The 14,639-nt window shown below is 39.3% G+C and overlaps 1 protein-coding gene across 1 annotated transcript in view; it reads left to right on the top strand.

Annotated features, from left to right (window-relative positions):
* The window catches only part of CNTNAP2 (contactin associated protein 2), a gene marked incomplete at its 3' end in the record, with an annotated part of 1,137,334 nt that overhangs the window by 1,030,040 nt on the left and 92,655 nt on the right, over window positions 1–14,639 (top strand). Inside the window, exon 17 of the mRNA XM_080338877.1 lies at window positions 11,596–11,814. Coding sequence (XP_080195003.1) covers window positions 11,596–11,814 — 219 coding nt within the window. The remainder of the gene's footprint in view (window positions 1–11,595; window positions 11,815–14,639) is intronic.

Below are 14,639 nucleotides of genomic sequence, written 5' to 3'. Positions count from 1 at the left end.
TGTTTGTTGGGGTTTGGCTTTTGTTTTTTTATAGGGGTTTTGTTTATTTGTTTTCTGGGTTTGCTTGCTTGTTTAATTTTCCCTCTCTGTCCTGTTAAACTGTCTTTACCTTAACCCACAAGGTTTTTATTTTTTCCGATTTTTTCCCTCATCCCCCTGCAGACAGAGGAGTGAGCAAACAGCTGTGTGTGGTGTTTAGCTGCTTGCCAGGTTAAACCACAACAACAAATTATACAATAAGAAAAACACTATAGAAGAGGAAGAAAATGGCATGAGCAATGTACTTTCTCAAAATCACACCACAGAAGAGTGACAGTCTTGATATCTACTCTTCATTCCTGCACAAGGCTCTTAACACTTTTAGTATGATGCATGATTTACAGCTTTGGCTGATTTTTATGATATTGGATGTGACATTCGAGAGGAGGGTTGTTATCCTTTGTATCTGCTTGTAAGCACTCAGATTTGTTGCTCAGCATTTTTAGAACTGTGCCAACTTCACCAAATTTTTCATAGGAAAAGAAGCTGTTCTCTCAAAAATCTCCCTGTTACTGTACCATGCTCAGACATAATCTGATTTCATGAACATTAGCACCAACTTTTATTTTGCCTTTCATCCAGTGAAGAATAACTACCAGTTACATGAAACCCTTTATATGTTGCATGGGAGAGCTCTGTTTTTATGTCTTTGCTTTCCCCTTATTGTGGTGTCTTCTGTTGCATGGGGCCGATTCAATTCCATGGTTGGAGTTAAAAGGATGTAATGAATTATATTATAACCCACTACAGACAGGAAAGCACACGCCTCCTTTCCTTTTCCACTCAGTGAACTGATTACAGTTCCCTTTGTGTGAATCATCTCTCACAAAAGGGACTGGAAGATATTGCTGCTGTATGTTTTTAAGCTTTAGCAACTCTCATGAGATGAATCAACAAGACCTTCAAGTGAGTCACCGTTCCTTCCTTCCAAGGAGCCAAGTAGTTGTTGGAATAGGGCTGGCTGGATGGGAGGCAACGTCGTCTGTCTGAAATTGTATTTACTCCCTTAGCAGTAAAGCAACTAGGTATTTTTTGAAGCTCTACTCAAACCATCTGGTGTTTGGCCTTAAACAAGTCCTTTCACATATTTTTGCTTTGGTTCCCTGTTTGTGCATGACTGATAGCGTTATTTTTCCTTCTTGATGTCCATGGCTGAAAATTGCTACATCAACTAAAATATAATCATAAAAATATAAGAGTTCTTTCAAAGTGTTTATCTAGAAGACAGCTGGAGTTACAATTAGCATAACGGAAGTAATTAATAATCATAATAAATAATTATCTTCTAAGGGCATATTTGGCCTCTGCATGATCTTTCACAAGAAAATTTGGTACTCTCATTTAAATGCATTATTTTTTATCCCCCAAAGCAATCTAATCTACTGTGTAGAAAGACCGGTATTTCTGTTTCATTGGTTGGTTGATAGCTGAGTTTATTTTAAGGTGAAATAAAAACTGATTTTTAGTTATTACCAAAATCAAATCCCTCCTTATCCCTGTCCTCACACTGATGCTTACTCATGATGAGGAAGATGTTGTATTCAGTTCTGATTTCCCTTCATATTGAGCTCCAGTATAGTTACACCTTTCCAAAATACTGAAAATTACATGTGTAAGCAGTTTGTCTGCCAGTAGAAAGAGAATTGGTGTCTGTCCACAAGATGAGAGAAGCCATGACCATTTTTTTTACTACCTTGCACCTGGAGAGCATTTAGCCAGTTGCAGGTAGCCTGTGTGCTTTGGAAAAGGTCAAGATATGTTTCCAGCAGTTAGAAGTTCCCCCTCAGCTGCAGTCAGACAGCAAGTTGGACCACTCTAGGGAACACCTGGGGAAGAGTTTTAAGTCTGCACTTTCTCTGCTCCAGCTTCTGCTCCAAAGGAGTAACCTAATCTTGTGTGTGCATGGAAACACAATGGCTCGCTGACATAATTGCTCTCTGCCAGAAATAAGCTGTAGCTGAGAAGTGCTGCATCTAACAGATATGCCTCTTCTTAACCTTTTGAGAACAGACTATGGTAGTGAATAGCCCACTTTTAAATTCTAGTATTGTTGAAACAGTGCAGCTGTAAATGTGCACTTGAGGAAATCGCTCCACACAGCAGTATCCCAGTCTATTATTTCCTTAAATACTGAAAAATAGAAGGGGAGGGTGAATAGTGTTGCTAGCTGAACTCATGTAAAACAGCAATAGGGGAGCACTGAAATACACCTGCAAATGTTTCAGAATATGTAGATAGGGATGGATATCAGTGCAAGTGGCATGTGCACAACAAACTTATGCTCGATTCTGCAGACTAGCCAAAAGACTAGCAGAATAATGTCCTGTAATTTAAAAAAAAAAAAAAAAAAAAAAAAAAAAGGATATATTTACTTGTAATAAACTGTAATTTCTTTGACTTTCCTGATGCAATCCAAGAGGACTAACCATGCACTAGAGAAAAATGGAAAATGTAGGACTTTGTGATTTACTTTTTGGAACTGAATTATGCAGGAAATGGCAATAATGCACACTTTCAGTTGCCAGAAATATAGATTACACTAGCAAAATCTTATTTAGTAGACACTATTAGAATCTCCTGGCCATATGAATAGAGTCAAAAGCCATCTGGGTGCTATGCTCCAGAAACACACACTTATTGTGAGTGATAGACGGCTGGTAATTGATACACTTTTTAATTTCTTCCTTCAGCCTGCTGCTATCACTGTAGTCTTATCTAGCATGAGCTTCGGCAAAACAGCTCACTGTTATGTTGCAGTTCCATACAGAGAGACTTGTATTGACCTTTAGATGTTAAGCAAGAGAAAGAGACAACAAAAATATTATCATCAGCAAACTAATAGTGCTACAGTCCATCAGCATTCTTTTTCACTGAAGCTGATGAAAAAAAATTACAGTGCACTTCAACTAGGTCCTCACAGAGAGAGCTGTCACCCTCACATTGACAAAATGTTTCCTGATGTTCAGAGGGGACCTCCTGCATTTCAATTTGTGCCCATTGCCTTTGGTCCTGTCACTGGGCAACACTGAAAAGAGCCTGGGTCCATCTTGTTTACATCCTGCCTTCAGGTGTCTGTATACATTGATGAGGTTACCCCTGAGTTTTCTTCTCCAGGCTGAACAGACCCAGCTCTCTCAGCCTTTCCTCATATGTGAGGTGCCGCAGTCCCTTAATCATCTTAGTGGCCCGTTGCTGGACTCTGTCCAGTATGCCCACATCTCTCTTGTACTGGTGAGCCCAGAACTGGACACAGTATTACACCAGTGCTGAGTAGAGGCAAGGGATCACATCCTTCGACCTTCTGGCAATAATTCTACTAATGTAGCCCAAGATACCATTTGGGTTCTTTGCTACCATGGCACATTGCTGGCTCATGTCCAACTTGGCATCCACCAGGGATGCCCAGGGCCTTTTCTGTAGAACTCCTTTCCAGCTGTGTGGTTTCCAGGATATAGTGAATGGTGCATGGCATTTTTCCTCACCTGGTGCAAGACTCTGCACTTCCCCTTGTTGAACTTCATGAGGTTCCTGTCAGTCCATTTCTCAAACCTGTCAAGGTCCCTCTGGGTGGCAGCATGGACAACCCTGCTGAGGGTACACTCTGCCTTGCCATCATCTAGCTCATTAATTAAGATTTGAAGAGCATTGGAGCCAAGATTGACCCCAGGAGTACACCACTGGTTACTGTCTTTCCTACTTTCCAGCTTCTGTCTGCCTTCTCTTAATTTGTCTTTTCCACAATTTGTCTTCTGTCCTTTCCTCTCCCCAGTATATCCCAGCACTCTGGCAATCCCAGACTATGGGAGTCCCAGAATTTCCCAGGACTGTGCTGCAGGGTAGTACAGTACTTCTGAGTCAACTGGTATGTACTGAATATCTAAGGTTAAATCCACAGGTGAGAATAATGAATTCCAAGGGCTTAGCATGGAGACAATAGGCAAAGATTATTGTAGGAAAGGCAGTCTAATTCAACACAGGCAATGAAGGAACAAGAAAACAGCTAGCTATTTAGTCATGATATATGAATATAGATATATGATAGATATATGAAAATATATTTGAACAGTCATAAAATGAAATTATGAAAGAAGGATTTTACCATATCTAATTCCCATTAATCCAAAGACACCTGGTTCCTGTAAAGAGAAGGCGAAGACTTAGACTTATTATTTGTCCAGTTGTTTAAATTACTGGTGCAGTTGTAAATCTTACTGAAAATAAGATGTGAAAGTATTATGGAAGAAGGACAACACTGTAGTAAAATTCACATATTTGAAAAATACAAGGAAATAATTTGCGTGCAGCCTTGTCTTACAGTGTGACAACAGAGTCATATGCATAAGAAAACAGCAGCTCTTGCTGAATCAGGACACTGTCTTTCAGTAGATCTAATTCCCTGTCCATTCGCAAAGAAATGTCACTGCAAGTTTGCAACTACCAGATGTAGTTACTACGCACAGCAGAGACTGAATTAATGCCTTCAGGCTGCAGCCAAAACCTTTATTTTTAATTCTGATTAGGTTTTTTGGTCTGTAGGATACTTGGAGGTTTTCAAAATGAAAACATTACATAAAAAGAAACTGAAAAGGTCAACAGAAGCTTCTGAAGAGTTCTGTTTTCCTGAAAATTTGAAGAGGACTTTAATGAATCTTATTCAGCATAAGTTAGTTTTCTTTAATCTTTGAAAAAAGTACCCTTGGATTTCTACTTATATCTTTTCTAAATATTGTGGTATCATTTTTTTTCCAAACCTTCAATGGTTGAAGTGATTCAGTTATACGTGTGTTCATTCCTTTACCTTTCATTAAGAAGTTACTTTCAGTTCTTCTTCCAACACATATTTCTAGACTTCCTACAACTGAAGGTAAAATGTCTTTAAAAATATGTTCTCCAGGCAACAACAATTTCACTGAGCAGAAATCAGTAATGCTGTTACAAAGTGTCTGAAGTCACTCATATATAAAAACTAACTTTACAGTTATATTATTAAAATGTTAATGCTGAAGCAGCCACTTTACTTCCTTTTTCACAGGGTAGTAATATTTTATCAATAACTATGATGACATCTCTCGTATCTCAAGTCTCTGAACATCAAGACCTGACCAATCCAGCAGCCTCCTACAATGGAGTGACTATCAGTGGACAGAAGAGCTACTGATGTCATCCAGACCTCTATAAGGCCTGTGATACGGTCCTCCACAACATTCTTGATGCTAAATTGGAGAGATATGCATTTGATGGATGGACTCTTAGATGGATAATGAATTGGCTGTATGGCCACATCCAAAGAGTTACAGTGGTTCAATATCCAAGTGGAAACCAGTAATGAGTGGTGTCCCTCAAGGGTCTGCACTGGTACCAATGCTATTTAATATCTTCATCAGTGAGATTGAGTACACACTCAGCAAGTTTGCAGGTGACACTAAGCTGAGTGGTGCAGTTGATAGCTTAATGGAAGGGATGCCATTCAGAGGGACCTGTACAGGCTGGATGGCCCATGTCAACCTCAGGAGATTCCACAAGGCCAGGTCAGATTCCAGTATCACTATAGACTGGGTGATGAATGGATTGAGAGCAGCCCTGCCAAGAAAGGCTTGGGGGTACTGGTGGAGAAAAAATTAGACATGAGCCAGCAATGTGCACTTGCATCCCAGAAAGCCAAACGTATCTTGGGCTGCCCAAAAGGAAGTGTGGCCAGCAGGTTGAGGGAGATGATTCTCCTCCTCTACTTCACTGAGCCTCACTTCTTATTATATTATATCTTGTGGATGGATTTATGCCATGAGAAGTAGATGTTTTTTCCTTCTTGACACTTACATAAATGACTGCATAAGGTCAAAGAGGGTGTAAAGTTGTATGATTTTTTGTTTGTTTGTCTGACTTGTCAACCTACAGGCAAATGTAGAATGTGTCTAGTCTGCACAATGAATCCCCATGTTAGAGAGATACCTGAGCTAATTCTAAGAAAGACAGCCAGTCCACGTAAATCAGCACTCAGCTATGCTGGGTTTGATCCTAGGTGCAGTGTAGCCTCTCATTAGAACTAATTACTCTTGGCACAGCAACATGCTGATGCAGCTGTGCAGCTTCCAGAGCTAGTTCATTTGGCATTTAGCTCAGGGATCACTGCAGTGTTGGGCATAGATGTGCACAGTCATTTGGTCAAATGACTGAAGCTTTTGCTCATTAGTTCAAATGGCCATTTCATTTGGGAATTAGATAAATGATGAAATCTTCCAGATGCTTAGTCCAATTACTGTAAATATGGTCATTATTTTTGACAACTACCCAATTATTAACAGACAGCCAAGCTACACGGTAATTCCTGCATTACAGTCAAGCAATTTGGATCAATAATTTCTCTCTGAGATGTTTTTTGGTGGCTTTAATTTTTAGTTATGTCCCTTGAGAAGTGTCCTCCTCAAAGCCAGTTCTGTGTTCCAATATGACACTTCAGAGTAGCATTTGTAGACCTTTCCACATACTTTCAGCAGCCAGGAACAACCTATCAGTGCGGTTTCAATGTCAGCTTTGGCATGGCTATCTCTCACCCCTATGCAAATGAGGGCAGCAGGGCAGGTAATGACTTTGGGAAACTGTCTTTAAACTCAGCTGTCTAAGCAGGAAAGGTAGACAAGATAGTTGCTTTCAAATCTTGGGAAGCCATCTATTCTATCCACAGTCTACTACAGTTAATGGAAAGGATTCCGTTGACTACAGATATGAGACCTGATCTTGACCCTGGTGATGAATTCTATATAAAGATACATAAACCATTAGCTCTAGATACATTTAGCATCTCTGTGTATTAAGTTTTCATTCATTTGCAATCAATTCACTGAATTCTATCTACTGGTTTAGTCTATGAGCCCTTGGTCAGAGGTGTATTTACAAACCAGCTGTCCAGGAAGTTTGGTAGATGTTGCCCTTACAGAGAAAGAATATTTTCAAGCTGTTTTTTTCATGGAACAAGCAAATGAAGTGGAGGGGGAAATATTTGTCTGGCAGGTTTTAGTCTACAGTTTATAGCTTATAGTTGTACTCTGTTTTACAGTCAAGCAAGTTCCGATTCTAGCTGTAGCAAGGCATTTATGTTCTAAGAATGGAATTTCAAAAGGATTCTAAAGAAGTTACATACCATTCACTTTGATGTAAGTCAACTAAAACATCAGTGAGTCCCACTGCAGGGTATAAAAATACATCAGGGAAAGTAAAATAAGTGTAGGGGAGGAGATGAAAATACATGTTTCAGATAAAGGACAATGGGAGAGTAGGAGAGAAATAGAGAGATAGGCATACAAACTGACTGTGAAAAGGGTTGTAATCCCTCCTCCTTTTTTTTTTTTTTTTTTTTACAGCTATTTTGTCTTGGGAACCTCCACCTGCTGCTTGGCATGTTATGAGCACTCACCTGTCTGTCAGCATCTCTTTCTTTACTGGCAGCCTCATTATAGCTAGAGATCCTAGTCTCCAATTTATCAACAAGGATCAAACTAGGAGAACAGTAAAAAAAGAGACTTGAAACACAAGGAGTTCTAGGAAAATGAGAAACCTAGCTGTTCATAGATCTTGAATGCCAGAAAAGTCTATCAGCTCATTTACCCTGACCTTGTGCATAGCAAAGGACATAGAAGTGCATGCTACTTCATATGCAGTTTAGCTTCAGAACTTGTGTTTAACTGAAGTATATCTACCAGAAAGCCTTGAAAGGCAGGACCCAAGGAACACAGAATCCCACAGACACTGCAGCCATAGAATACCAGGTTGAAAGGGAACACAAGGACAAGATGGCCCAGCACGCTCTCCAGTTGAATCTTAAAAGTGGCCAATGTTGGGGAATCCACCACTTCCCTGAGGAAATTATTCCAATGGCTGATTGTTCTCATAGTGAAAAACTTCCCTCTTGTGTCCAATTTGAATCTCACCTTCTCACCAATTTGAATCTCAATCTTCTTTGCAGCCACCTTTTAAATACTGGAACACGGTGATGATATCTCCTCTAAGCCTTCTTTTCTCAAGGCTGAACAAGCCCAGTTCTCTCAGCCTTTCCTCATATGACAGCTTCCCAGTCCTGTGATCATCTGTGTAGCCCTTCTCTGGACCCGCTCCAGCCTGTCCACATCTTTTTTATATAGCAGGGACCAAAACTGAACACAGTATTGCAGATATGGCCTGACAAGCACTGAGTAGAGTGGGACAATGACTTCTTTGTCTCTGCTGGTGATGCCCTTGCTAATGCAACCCAGCATCTTGTTCGCTTTCTTTACTGCAGCAGCTCACTGTTCATTCATATTGAGCTTGTTGTCCACCAGGACCCCCAGGTCCCTTGCCACAGAGCTGCTCACCAGCTGAGTAGATCCCAGCCTGTGCTGCACTCCTGGATTATGTTTTCCCAAATGCAAGACCTTGCCCTTGTCCTTGTTCAACTTCATAAGGTTCTTGTTAGCCCTCTCTTTTGGTCTATCCAGGTCTTCTTGCAGGGTGGCTCGGTCATGTCCCTTCCTTTTTATGGGCAAATGCCTCATAGATTTAGAATGAGGAAATGGTGGGTTTCTAAATAGAGCTAAAAAACAAGAAGACAGAACAAAAAAATGAAAAGGGCATTTTGTTTTCCAGAGCTGCACTTCCATGTTCTGAACAGATGGCTGACAATAACCTGAGACCTTAGAAAATTGAATAGATGAAAGAAACGTGTTCAGATTTGATATATGTAATTGCACGAAACACAGAAAGAGTCAAACTAAGCCACAAGCCTCCATTTATTGAGTGAATGTATGTGGCAGGAGCACATAAATATTTCACCCTTGGTCAATTTTATGAAGTTTGTGTCACAAAACCTTGTACTGACTGAATATACTAAATCCCACTTTTTTCCTTTTTAAAAAAAATTATAATTAAGTGATTTCAGACATTTGTTCTCATTTCTTAGAACAACTGGTTTGTGCTTTATGGTATTTGGTTCAATACAAAATAAAATTGACATTAGGAAAACTCAATTCATGAGCTATAAAGTGACTGACCAGTAGAAATCTCTCAGACCCATGCAGCTCATTTTTCTACACGTTTCTGAAAAAATCCCGCACTTGTTCAGCAGGTCAATGTGAATAAATAGTCACATGTGCACATGTATGTTAGATATCTTTTAATCATCTTCTTGAAAAGTCTGACAGAATAATACCACTATCATGTCAACCAAGGATGTATTCAACTCAAAGATGCCACATCGTGCAAGAGTTGTATGTGTAGGTAATGTGAGAGATTGAAAAGTAAACTGTACTTAGGAAAAACCCTAAATAATTGCTACCTGTCTACATAACTATTTACACTGAAAAAGTTTGATGTTGTATTGGGTCTGACTGAGACAGAATCAACTTTCTCCACAGCAGCCCATACATGCACTGAAAATGGTCTTTGATGACAATACTTTTCTGGAATGCTTTGCCTTCCCTAACTGTAGGATTAAATATCAAAATATAATATGAATCTGTACAAAAGGTACTCTTATGTCAGAGGGAATAATTTTCTCCATTCTCACTATAACTCTTTCAAACTGTGGTACAGGTTTCAGCTTAAAGACGCATAAAGCTAGACTATGCAGGCATAGACCTATTTTCTATTTGCCACTTCTCTACACTTTCTCTTTTAAAGGAAGAATAATCTTCCTTTAAAAAATTAAAGATGCTTCCATCCAGAAGACCAAAAGCTTGCAAAGAAAGAAGCATTCTTGCAGAGGTTTTTCAAAATCCTGGATGAGGTACCCATGAGCAATATCAACAGTGCTATCAGTTGCCTCAGAATAAGATGAAAAGTCTGCTAAGGGGTCCTTATTTTACAGCCTTGTAGAAAGACAGCTTTTGGGAAGCAAATCAAGCCTGACAGTGAAGAGTTCTGAGATGGTTCTTCAAAGCAAGAAGTAAAGGAAAATTATACACATGCCTTTGAAAGTAGGCTTGGACACAACATACAACTTAAGTACTGGAGACACTTTTATTCCTAATTTGCCTGAGTTTACTGGCAGAAATGCTTAAGTTATAAGACATGGTAACAATAAAATGAAACGTCTTTATTTAATGGCAAGCTTTGTCTCATACAGATTTTCTGTCTTGTAAAGTGCAAAAGGCCAAACAGGCTAAATTCATGGCTTATGAAAGATAGTTAATTCAGTAAACGAAATTATTTTATTCAGCAGAGAACAGGGAGTATAACAGCAATAAAATATGCTTTTATTTTTTTCTTTTGGAAATATCCAGTTTTACATAAAAATATCAGAGGTGTCATTTGTATAATAAATTTGTTTTGAGAGAACATTCTCTGTAAAAAGTTTATTCCTATCCTTCCATTTTTCATAAAAAAGCATTTAATTCAGCCTGACATAACATCATGAAAATCTATTAGGCCACATACCAAGATATTTCACACTGTTTATCAGTATTGTTAGTGATAATGATCATGCAGTGGTGCCTCTACCACAATTGAATAGCATTACTGAGCAAGATTTTTATAAGACTGTTTTATTAATTCAACTAAACAAGAAACCGCACTCTACTGGAACACTGAGACCATAATTGGGCATCTGAGATTTTTCAGAAAAGTTAAAAGGGCACTCTGGCTTCTTGATTTTATATGTGAGAAAAACAAATTAAATGGAACTCCTGATCATCTTTACTTCTGTCTGGTATCCTCCTCTGTGAATGCTATAATTGCTAATCCATTTTCCAATAACCCTATTACCTGGTGTTTTGCCACCATGATATAATTAACAGAAAAAAAATTATATAAACCAAAAACCAGAGGGACAGTCAAAATTATGTTTCCTTATTCCAAGTAATCTATATATTATTAATCACACTTTCTGTTTAATAATAAGTATAAATTATAAAGTTTGCTGCGGATCATGTGGAGGAATGTCTAGTATGCCTAATGGACATTTGTAAAATTTTTAAACATATTTTGAATCATCTACTATAAATAGAGCACTGTAGAACTTGCTAAGAATCTATTTCTTTTTCAGCCGTAAAATCTCACAGAGGTCATTACCACTGCATCGTAAGTTCATTGTAAAAATTAATTGCCCCTCAAAAGAAAAAAAAAAAAAAACAGTAGAATTCTTCTGCACCACTTCTTTGTCAAAATGCATATTTGCCTAAAAATCCTGTAGAAACTGGAAAGCTGAAGAAAACAAAAATTAATGTCACTGTTTCATGGTCTGTTGATGTTTTCTTCTAAAAGCTGGTGAGCAGGTTTTTCCAATATTATTGAAATTCCTAGTTGAAATAAAAAAATCATTTTCAAGGATATGATTTATTCTGGTTAAATCTTACAAGCCAAACTGATTTGATTTCCATCACCTGCTAGAGAAACTCTTGACAATGGCTTCCTTGGAAATGCTTTAACTCCTACTCAAGTTAGAATGAACTGAATGCTGAACATGCTTATAACTTCTGAAAGGTGGCTGAGCAGTACATATTTCTAGTAAATATGACTCCTTTCTGTTTTGGAAGTATAAGTGAATTTGTTTACAATGTAAGACAAGTTCCCTTTTGCTTGGTGTTTCAGCTGCTACGGAGGTTTCCTTTTCATTTGATGTTGGAAATGGGCCTGTGGAAATCGTCGTTAGATCTCCCAACCAGCTCAATGATGACCAGTGGCATCGGGTCAATGCCGAGAGGAATGTCAAACAGGCTAGCCTGCAGGTAGACCAGTTACCCGTGGAAGTCCGGAAAGCACCAACAGAAGGTCACACGCGACTGGAGTTATACAGCCAGCTCTATGTTGGTAAGATGCAGAGTGGGTAACTGGGCTTTGCCCACACATGCTGAACGCTCTTTACCTCGTGTCTTTTCAGCGCTCCTGAAGCACTTCCACGATGGTAATGGGAAAAGAAAAAAGAAAAATAAAAAAAGAAGTCAAGCATGTCCATAATTACTGAAATAAGATCAACTAAGAGAGAAATATTCTGTACTCTCAACTCGTCGTTTTTGTCTTTCCCCACCTGCAGCTCCTGACTGAAAGGGCCAGCCTCCTTTTTTGCCGTGTCTCTCTCACACACAAATGCTTATTCACCACAGAAGTGAAAAATTCTGCCTAGCTCTTCCCAGGACTGAGTGTGCCTGCAGTGCCCATTCAGCACTTTCAGCCACTTTAGTTTTGATAACTGCCCACGCTTTTGTATTCATGGTTCTCAATGCAGTCTTTTCCCTTTAGGCCCATGGGATGTTTGCCCAGTCGAAGTAGGATGGCAGCTCACAGTGTTGCCTAAATGCATTCCACAGAACCAAGTTAGTCCAGCTGCTTTGTGTAGCTGCTGGTGTCTGCTATATTTTGAGCAGGCTATTCCAGTAGCCTTCTGTTTCTCTGATTATTAGCCACAGGGCTGTGAAGTGCAGACAAGCCAAGTACCATTAGCTGGAGTCAGAACTACATGAAGTGTTAGGCAAGGAAGCACTTTCCTACCTCTCTAGGTATCTGTTAACAGAAGAGGGAAGGGAAGGGAAGGGAAGGGAAGGGAAGGGAAGGGAAGGGAAGGGAAGGGAAGGGAAGGGAAGGGAAGGGAAGGGAAGGGAAGGGAAGGGAAGGGAAGGGAAGGGAAGGGAAGGGAAGGGAAGGGAAGGGAAGGGAAGGGAAGGGAAGGGAAGGGAAGGGAAGGGAAGGGAAGGGAAGGGGGGAAAAAAAAGACATTATCTCATTTTTTTCCTGTGTTAGTCAGGCTTCAACAGCAGAAATGAATTTAAGTGCTGTTTAAAACCTTCATGGCCTTAGTAAGCAACACAATGTCATTGCAAATTGTTTATAAGATAACAGATATGCAGTCATTATTTACAAGTTCAGATTCTCCTTTAATGCCAAGTGTAATTCCAATACAAGGCAGTTTCAAAATAAGCTGAAATGTGAAGTTTGTTTAGAAAAGAGACCCATAAGCTTTTAAAAGAAATACCAAGTGTTTTGCTGAAAATAGGAAGATCTGGATCTTTTTTCCAGAACAAATACTTGGGCAATTGTTAATAATGGTTATTTTTGTTGGTAGTTTTGAATTAACAATTATACCAGCAATGTTTTATAATACCTAGTACCTTTATTGACAAAAACTGAATCTCCAGGTCTGCACCAGATTTTCTTTCTTTTTGAACCACAGCAATTCTGTATAACTGAGTGATTGGAGATCACATCTCAAATAATAGAGCCTCTGATTTAAGTCTTTACCCAGAGTTAGAAAAATAATTGATTTGAGTTGGAATGTCCCAAATGAACACCCTGAACATCAAGACCTGGAGACTAATACTGAACAAGAATTGTGCCTTCGGTTCCATTTTATGTAGAATAACTATCTTTGGGCCTGCAAAAGAGCCTGAGGGATGATGACTTCATGTCCGAGTGTCCTAACTCACCAGGGGAGGAAAGAATTATATGAATTAGGGTATTGTTCATCATTGCAGTGTATACTAGTTTACATAGAATGGAATCACATCAGAATGCCCTTTACCCTGCGCACTTGGCAGAGACGCAAGCGTTGCCTCTTCTTATCATAGAATCATAGAACATAGAATGCTAGGGATTGGAAGGGACCTCGAAAGATCATCTAGTCCAATCCCCCTGCTGGAGCAGGAACACCTAGATGAGGCTACGCAGGAACGTGTCCAGGCAGGTTTTTAATGTCTCCAGAGTAGGAGACTCCACAACCTCCCTGGGCAGCCTATTCCAGTGCTCTGTTACCCTCACTGAGAAAAAGTTTCTTCTCAAGTTTAAGTGTAACCTCTTATGTTCTTACTCCAAATCATGCCGCTACTGAGAGCTGATTTGAAGCAGCCGTCTCTCCTTGGTTTGTCTTTAGTCCTTTTCCTCACTTGGGTAAATATCAGCCTCAGTGCTCTGTGGTGATGAGCATTCAGATCTCCGCTGGGACTCCTCAGCACCTGTGGCACTGTGGCAAAGAGACAAGAGGATGAGGAGAAAGGATGACAGTCACTCATGGTTATTTCTTTTCATTTTCAGTGTGTTTGTTTTGCTTCTAATCCAGCCCCAGATAAGACTTCCCTAGGTGAAATCACACTTTTCAGCAAGTTTTTACCAGGGGAAAAAAGGACCAGTTCTTAATTGACTGCTAAGAAAAGCCATCTCAATGTATTTTTTTTTTGTTATGTCCTTCACCCTATAGTTAGGCAACTAAGCAATATAGATGATGTTGCCTGGAAATTAACATCTTTACTTTCTATTGCAACTGAGAGTGGAGATTTAATCTTTTCCTTCTTTCCTCATCGTGGCTTTGAAAAAAATGTAACACTGCATAACATGTTACAGCATTATTATTAGCATACATCATCACTGATAATATGGAGAATAAGGCTATACCTTAGCGATAGACCCAAGCCAATTTCTTCCACTGTTCTCTCTAAAATTATTGAAATGAAGCCAAGTCTTACAGTAGAGGACTAGAATCTCTAATGTGTAATCAGCATCAAGCAAACACGCCTGCTATTTATGCTTACTTGTATGGTATCAAAAGGTTAGATTTAATTAATTTCATTGTGATTAGGACAAGGCAATTCCTTGCATTTACAAAGAAGTTACTTATATCCAGCTGTTGTCACAAGTTTAGCAGGATA

The sequence above is a fragment of the Nesoenas mayeri genome (assembly GCF_963082525.1).
Source record: "Nesoenas mayeri genome assembly, chromosome: 2".
Taxonomy (NCBI): Eukaryota; Metazoa; Chordata; class Aves; order Columbiformes; family Columbidae; genus Nesoenas; species Nesoenas mayeri.
Note: the sequence above shows the minus strand (reverse complement) of the source record. Positions and strands in the feature narration are given on the sequence as shown.